The sequence below is a fragment of the Malurus melanocephalus genome, unplaced genomic scaffold, assembly GCF_030028575.1.
Source record: "Malurus melanocephalus ecotype Western Australia unplaced genomic scaffold, MMel_1.1 scaffold_683, whole genome shotgun sequence".
In the NCBI taxonomy this organism is placed as follows: domain Eukaryota; kingdom Metazoa; phylum Chordata; class Aves; order Passeriformes; family Maluridae; genus Malurus; species Malurus melanocephalus.
In genome coordinates, this window is record NW_026623915.1 from 110,739 (window position 1) to 119,106 (window position 8,368).

General features: G+C 48.0%; 1 protein-coding gene and 1 pseudogene across 1 annotated transcript in view; one reads left to right on the forward strand and one right to left on the reverse strand.

Annotated features, from left to right (window-relative positions):
• Positions 1–8,328, forward strand: part of DPP7 (dipeptidyl peptidase 7) — a 28,078-nt gene extending 19,750 nt beyond the window's left edge. Inside the window, exons 8-13 of the mRNA XM_057384081.1 lie at positions 2,216–2,276; positions 4,883–5,001; positions 5,080–5,236; positions 5,555–5,619; positions 6,447–6,517; positions 7,594–8,328. Coding sequence (XP_057240064.1) covers positions 2,216–2,276; positions 4,883–5,001; positions 5,080–5,236; positions 5,555–5,619; positions 6,447–6,517; positions 7,594–7,735 — 615 coding nt within the window. The 3' untranslated portion in view covers positions 7,736–8,328. The remainder of the gene's footprint in view (positions 1–2,215; positions 2,277–4,882; positions 5,002–5,079; positions 5,237–5,554; positions 5,620–6,446; positions 6,518–7,593) is intronic.
• On the reverse strand, positions 2,669–4,071 carry LOC130584232 (kelch-like protein 31; annotated as a pseudogene).
• Positions 8,329–8,368: the final 40 nt, after the last annotated feature.

An 8,368-nucleotide genomic window follows, 5' to 3' on the forward strand; every position in this document is an offset into this window, starting at 1 on the left:
TGTTGACTGCTGTGTTTGAAATGCACTGATGTGAGGTTTGCTGGAGTCACTGCTACCCTGCTCAGCCTTTATCTAAGATACAAAGACCTGTACAAACTTGTTGACTTCAGCTTTTAAACACTAAAAACTTGTAACTTTAAAAAAAGAAAAAAGTAGTTTTGTTGTAACCCATATCAACATGATGTCAGAGATATGTTTTTCTTGGTGGGTAAGGATGGAGGTATAAAAATCAGTCTCTTTTCTAAGTTGTCGTGGTTTGAACTTTAGCCAAAAGCCAAAGCACCCACGACATTCCCCCCACACCACTGCAGAGGCAAAGGGGAGAGCAGAAGCCAAATTAACACCAAAATTTATGGCTTTTAGATAAGATAACATAATTGAGAGAAAGATACATGTATGCTCCAGAAATGGCCAGACAAGATCAAAAAAACTTAAGTTGCAAAATAGATTTATTACTAAGGACTACTAAGAATACTACCGCTCCAGGGAGGGGAGCAGAGATAGGGAAAAATTTACAAGGAGAAGAAAAAAAATACGGACATTTTAAGACACCTGTTGCTCTTTCTGGGAACCTGTCTCTCCCAAGTCACTCCTCCCCACCCCTCCATGCCTTCCCATGAATAAGGGGGGCAGGGATGAAATTTTTACATAGATCAGACTACTCATTACAGTTGTCGTCCAGCATCATAGGAAAAGAGTTCTTACAGCTCCAAGCTGTGGAAGTTCTTTTCCCAAGAAACAGTCAGTGTATAACTGCTGGTGGCATGGGATTCTTTTCTTTACCTTGTGGGAGAAAGGGAAACAGTCCTCCAAGACTGGCATGCTTCATTCTGAGGGCAAGGCCAMGGTCTCAAATCTCCTCGCAGAACACAGTTTCTTCTAAGCATCTACTTGCTTCAGATGTGGGGGCCACCTCTTCCCCCTTTTTGGCTTATGATCAGTCCAGTCCTCGAGGCCAGTTTTTTTTTATCTCGTGCAGGGCCTCTCTTTTCTATACAGGTCTCCCACTGAAAAAATAGTCATATAGAGAACAGCTTGTTTTCTCCATGTTCRAGCACCACAGCAACAGCATCTTTCTTCTCCTTTGACTCTCTTTGACCTTGTGTCTCCTTTTTTTTCTCACATCTCTTCACCCTCCTCCTCTGTCCTCCCCCAGTGTAGGGGATTATGCTAACAACCTAAAAACTAACGGCTGTCACAAAATATCTTGTTTTGAATTCTTCTTAAGTACAAGATCATGYGTCATCACAGAGGTGTAACCAACCTGTGCAATTGGCCCAGGCYTGAYSAGCAGCCTGTCCATCAACCTCAGAGCCAYAATGGATTGGYTCTAAAAYACAGGGGGCAGGGCTCCTTTTGCTGGAGAAGAAGGAGAAAGCTTCCAGAACTTTCTCACAGGARCCATCTTTGTGGTTTCTTGGTCCCATCCYCCCACCACCAAAAACTGGACCGAGCAAAACTGGGACATAAGTGTTTCCCAGGAAGCTGACATACCTCAGGTATAATGCAGACAAAAACCTCTGCTATGGGGACYGGGAAACCTGTGAACTTTCAAGAGAATCATAGATGGCAAAGTGTGGGAAAAGGGCCAAGTTCTGAGGGGTTTGCCTCTAAGACACGAGCTGCTTKTGAAAGATACCAGCTTTGATTCCAGATCACATAGGGCTACTGCAATTCTTGCTGTCTTCTGTTGTGTTGTCAAGCTCTGTGGGACTTCATTTGCCTCTGGCTTTGTGGCATTTAGGGTTCTAGTTCTACCTGGAGCACACTGTGCAAGAGATCACGCAGGCTCCACTGCACTGGGACTGGAGATGCTGCCTCTGGCTGCACTGGGCACCCAGTTCCCTTCTAGGGTTTGTTTAATGACCTTTAAAAAGGAAATAATTACTCTGCACATTCCCCTGCACTCCCTGAAAAGGGCATTAAAATATTCTGATTGTACAAGGAACTGTTTTGTATCACTGTGGCCCCTCCACAGCACCCTAACTTGGTGAAGGAACTATCTGCCCTTGTCCTGTCTYCTTGCTTCTAAGTATTTTGTCACTACAAGGGAGGAAGATAAAAACTTCAAGTCCAGTTGCATTAGGCCATTAGGARAGCTGCTAAACCATAAAATGTGTAAATGATAATTTTACTGAATCTTCCAGCTTAGCCCTTCCACAAAGCAACTGGTAACTGTTSTGTTTGCTGTTTGCCTGTAATGTGTCTCACCCAGGTCAGCTGTGAACAAATGATTGCCCACAAAGACCCAGTTGAAGGCTTGGCTGCTCTTGTTGGTGAGTTAAYATTATCAGTTTGATCTTTTCTGTGTCACGATGTGTTCTAGAAGCACCTATCAGTATTGCTGTCACATTGCTGTATCGGGGGAGCTGGTATGACTCTACATCTGGGATGTTTTGCCCTTGTTGATTTTGTCTGTTGGGATGTCTCACAGTGGTCGATAGGTTCATTCTCTCACCTTTCCCAGCTTATTCTTGCCATGTTTCTCAAGCATTGCAGCCCCATAGTCTATTATCTGTCCATGAAATTTGGGCTTCTGAGATACTTAGTTCTTTTTCTACATGTTTACCCATACTCTGACTCCAGCAGTCACAGACTCAGTGCACATTCACTGAAGGAAGCATTCCATGRGGCTGCTTGACTGACTGATGTGGACTGATGTGGACCTGGCCAAACATGAAATGTGCTATGATACTGTGTACAGATTAGGATGACAGTTTGCAAAGGGAGCAAGGTRAGACCAGGGCAGGACCTGACTGCTTCCCAGACAATTTGGAATCTGTCTTCCCAAGGGCTTTCAGTACTGCACAGAGCACTAAGAGAGAGGAGTGGGAGATCTGTGGGGGGCAAGAAGAATGACTCCCTCTCTTTGCCACCTAGACATTTTTCCAAGGCTAAAAGTTTCTTCTATCTTGCCTCATTTGATGGCTGCTTTCCCATGAGATCAAATTTGTACTGTCCCCCAATGACAAAGAGGAAACYGTTGATGGTGGTGACACAGTGGTTGTACACTGGCATACAGAGATCCCTAAACTTGTGCTGGTGCTGCAGTTCAGGTCTGCAGCCCACATCTCCCTGCACACGCAGTTGTTGGCAATGCTGCCATGAGTGACAAATAGCGCAATGGAACCAGAGTGGAGACTTGTGTTCTGGATCTGCAGGACTGGCTGAGCATACAGCTGAGTGGTGTTCCAGAGGCTCCTCGCAGGTACTTGCAGCAGCCTGAGTCCAGCCTCACAATAGGCATTTCCTGGATATATCTCTGCAGATCCTGTAAAGGCATGAGAGAGTCTTTTGCACTGTAAACTCTGTGCTGTGTCTTTGGTTGTGCTGCAGCCAGCACACAATGGCTCTGAACACTTTCAGAGCCACTGCAGCCCTCAGTGTTCATCCTGTCCAAAATTTCACAACGGGTTTCTTGGTCCAGGACTTTCCAGCATTGAGGATTAGCCAGGATCTGTTTGTAATGCTGTCCCACATAGCATGTGGCTTCCTGTCTCAGCTCATTTGGGCCGAGTTTCTTGGTGATACTCAGAATATCCAAGCAGTTCTCACAGTTCAAGCACCCATCCAGAAAGTGAAAGCAGAGCTTGATCACCTCCTGCACCAGGAGGGTTTGTGTGGCTTTGAAAGTCTCCTCAGTATTCTGTAGATATAGAGAGGGGTTGAATCTCTCGGAGTAGATGAAGTTGAAAACATTCCTCAGCCCAGCAGCACTGATGGCTTTCAGCTGGATGTTACCATCTGAGCTCCCTGCTCCCATCAACTGGCCAACAAAGAGGATGTTGCTGAAGCCAAAATGATCTTACGGGCYGGAAAGCAAACCTCTTCTGCCTCCAGAGTCACATCACACAGCACCTCTGTGAGCAAGGGCTGCTGAGTCCTTCCAGGAGTTTTGGCAGGYAGGTGTCCGACATGAGCCTTGCTCTGCTGGTCTGTGAGCCAAGCAGCATTGCTGTGCACAGTGCAGAGCCCTGGAGCAGTCCTCAGTGCATCTCCTGGGCAGCCTTCTCCAGCTAAACCAGCCAGGGGGCAGGGGCTGTGCTGCCCACCCTGCAGAGCCCCTGAAAGGCAGCACCCAGCTCTTCTTCAGCAGCCTCTGAGACTTTGTGGCCACAGAGCCCCAGGTGCCAGGCGGAGCTGCCTGGGGCTGTTTGCAAGTGGAGCTGATGGTGCTGGTTAATGCAGAAACTCACAGTGTTTGTGAGTTTTGCTTGTGGGCTGTGACACAGGACAGCCACCAGTGTAGCTGTGTTCCTCCTCCTTGCTATCCATAATTGACCATCTGCACAGAAAGTAGCACATTCCTGGGGCTGTCACCTGCTCAAATCCTCTCACTGGGCAAGCCTGCACACGCCATCCTTTCCTTCTTGAGCAACAGTCAAACAAAACCCCCTCTGTGACAAGCCACCTTTGGCACTCTGATTTAAATTTGATCAGTTCAGATGCAGCTCCTTTCAGGGTGGGAGTGGGAAGGTCTAAGCAGTTGTGTCCTATTCCATTTGAAGTATTCAACCAGCACCCTGTGCACAGCCTTCTCCTGGGTACATGGGGGATTAGGGGCCTGGGCTCTCCCAAGGACTAGTAAGCCACTTACTTGGCTTTTGGCAGGAGGAGAGACAATGGAGAGCACATGGAATTCCCTTCCTCCCCATGAATGCAGCAGAGACAAAGAGTATTCTGTAGCCAGACTTGAAACTATGTGAAAATTTTGCTGTAAAGCTGGATTGTAACCTCACACAGTTACAGGCTCTGTGAGCTCTGTCCCATCCTTGTACACTCACTCAGACYTTGGCTTGGTTTTGACCATCAAGTTCATGTGGGAGGTGGTGGGTGAGACAGCAGTTACTGACTGGTTTTGTGCTGTGCTCTCACCTGGCAGGGGTGTTCTACAACTCCTCTGGCTCAGTACAGTGTTATGACATATATCAGCTGTACCAGTCCTGTGCTGACCCCACGGGCTGCGGCATCGGCTCAGACGCAGAGGCTTGGGACTACCAGGTATGGGGCTGGAGACACAGAACAGGTTTCAGCCCTGGCTATGTCCCTGCCCCATGACAGCTCTCGTGCTTCTCTTAGGTTTGCACCGAGATCAACTTAACATTTAACAGTAACAATGTGACRGACATGTTCCCCGAGATGCCCTTCACAGAGGCCATGCGTGAGCAGTACTGTTGGAACAAGTGGCGTGTGAGACCACGCGTGCATTGGCTGCAGACAAACTTTTGGGGAGAAGGTGAGTWGTGCTGATTGCTTGTCCCTTTGTGTTACCCTGTAGCTGTCTGCCTRTTTCCCTCTGCCCAGCTAAGCCCTATCAGGACAGGCACAGCACATTAATGAGTCCTGACAGAAAGTCACAGMCATATGCTGACTTGAGCCAAACAGACCTTTCTGTATCTCTTTGGGACAGAAGAGGAAAATGTAAAAACTATCATTAATTTGTTCCATTCTTCAATGTTTTCTATTCTTGGCCATGTTTGCTGCAGTAGTCAAATGCATTTTGGATAACTAGGTAGGAGGGAGACCTCTTAATTATGCACTCTCTGAATTTCAGACCTGAAAAGTGCAAGCAACATCATTTTTTCAAATGGAGACTTGGACCCATGGGCTGGAGGTGGGGTAAGCATGTGCATTCCTGCACCCTGAGCACAGAGCAGCCTTTGCAGGTGACATACTACTCCCCCTCCCTTGCAGCACTGGTGATTCAGTTTTAGCCTGACTTTCTGTGAGCAGCTGTTCCATAGAGAACCACTGAGGAATCTTGGGACACTAATGATGGACACACAGAGTAGTGTCCATCAGCCAGGAATACTGATGAAACAAATGTGGCTTCATTAGCACAGACAGCAGGACCTTCCTTACCCTATACCCAGGGTCTGAACCACAACCTGGTGTTTCTGTGCCYACACATGGTCTCAGKGCTGCCAGSCAGCTGCTCCTGGCTCTCTGCAGTYGCAGCATCCTTGGTGAGACCAGGCAGGCACTATGAGCAGCAACTCAAACCAGGATATGTTTTGGCTTAGATTCAACAAAACTTCAGAGTGCTGTCAGTGTCCAGTTCAAAATTTAAAAACAAAAATGACCCAGGACTGGATTTTGAGTTAGCTGAGCTCCTGATTAAATACAGGAGCTCTTTGTTTTAGTCTGGCTTAGAATGCCAGCTGCAGGAGGAACCGGCTGCTTAGGGTGCATGGGCCCAGAGGACACTAACTTCCTGTGTTGGAATCAGCTGAAAGTTCCCATCTCAGGGAAAACATTCCCTTCATTTGGGGTAGGTGATCTGGCTCATTAGGATTGTTTATAGGACTGTGGATACCAGCAATACCAAGGATGTCTTCTCATGCTTTTTCTCAGTTTTGCCCAGATCATGTTCCAGTTTTTAGAATTCATCTCCAGTTCTTCCCAGTAACTTGCTGACAGTTGGTCTTTGTTCCTTCTCCTCACAGATAAACAGCAGTCTCAGTCCTTCACTGATTGCCCTGACCATTAAAGGAGGTGCCCATCACCTTGATCTCCGGTACGTACCAAGTTCTCCTTTGGCCGGCAGAGTCCTGATGCCCTGGGTGTTTGATCTCAGCAAGCCACAGTCCAAACAACCAGGAGATACTTTATAATCACAGATTCATAAAGTTATTGAGGTTGGAAAAAACCTCTAAGATCATTAAGTCYAACCATCAACCCAACACCACCACCATGTTCACCACTAAACCATGTCCTCAAGAGCCATATCTGTAAGTTTTTTGAATGCTTCTAGGGATGGTGAATTCAACACTTCCCTGGGCAGTCTGTTCCCACCCTTTCCATGAAAATATTATCTCTAATATCTAGTCTAAATACTCCTGGTTCAACTTGAGGCTGTTTCCTCTCATCCTGTCCCATTACCTGGGAGCCAGAGCCTGACCCCCACCTGGCCACCACCTCCCATCAGGGTGTTCTAGAGAGCAAGATGGTCCCCCCTAAGACTCCCTTTCTCCAGGCTGAGCCCCCCCAGCTCCCTCAGCCACTCCTGGTGCTGGACTCTTCCCCAGCTCCATTCCCTTCTCTGATTATGTTCCAGCCCTTCATGTCTTATTTGTCAAGAGGGACCCAAAACTGACCTCAGGATTTGAGGTGTGGCCTCACCAGTGCCTGGCACAGRGCAAATACTTAAAGAGGATGGATACCAGGCTGTTGCAGCCCAATGTGGAAGACTGATCTTCTTCCCCTTCTTCTTTCAGCCTCCAGGGATGCTGGGCTGTGCAGAACTTGACACTCAGCTCACCTRCTGTTTTTAGATCATGTTCTTGCACAGGGGTTGGCACAAGTATGAGACAGCCTGCAGTGATCCATCAGTCAAGTGAAGTAGTCCAGTGCCTCCTGGCATTAGCCATCAGCCTTAGGGCCTGGAGAGCAGAGCRGGCAGCAGCCAGCAGTGAAAGGGCAAGCCTGGGGCTGCTGCACAACTGCATTGGGGACCTGACACTGCAGCTTGGTTTGCAGGGCATATATGTGAAGCACAAACCAAGTAGTCTGTGTCCTTAAGGTTGCAGGCTCTGCCTTCACAGGAGGCAAAACCCCACTGTGCAGTAACCAAGACTGCTCTGCTTTCCCTAGGGGACACAACCCAGCCGACCCCCCGTCCGTCAGAGAGGTGCGCAGGCTGGAAGCCGGGATCATCCAGAGCTGGCTGAAATCTGCAGGCACTGAGCGGGTGCRGGAGCAGCGTGTGGGAGCTTCAGCAGGCAGCCAGCCCTGACACCACCCATCCCTGCAGCCCTGGTGCTGTGCCCCGGGGCACAGCAGCCTGCTGAGCTGGCTGTGGGCTGGCTGGGACACTGTTCTCTTCTCTTCTCTGCCATGATGGGAACTCCCTTTTCCAAAGTGTCCCATCTGTACCTCATTGAGCATCAAATGAAAGGCAAAAGGCCAAATCACTGACAAGCCAAACCACATTGTCTGGGCTCCATGCTTGCCTGCTTAGAATGAGCTGTTATAAAGGGCAGGAATACGAAAAGCTTGCCTGGAAGGTCCCAAGAACCATCACTGCCCTGAACAAGATGGTTGCATGAGGTTTAGTTCACCTTAAGGTTGAAACTAAATTTTTTTTAGAGAAAAAGGAAATACTAGAGGGCTAGTGGAAGAGCAGAGRTATGGTCATGACTGACACAGGATCAAGGGAACTCCACTAGTGACCAGTTATCTAAAACAGTCAGTCTTAGCCAGGGCTGTGGGTTTGGGGTGTTTTAATTTTGTTTTTAATTTGTCTAAGAGATTCCAGTTGCTGAGATGAAGATTTACACAAAGGAATCCTGGTGTGCACTGCTGTCACTCAACAGCTGTGTATTCATGACCAGTAAAGCACACTTCTACTGAGACATCTTCAGAGCTT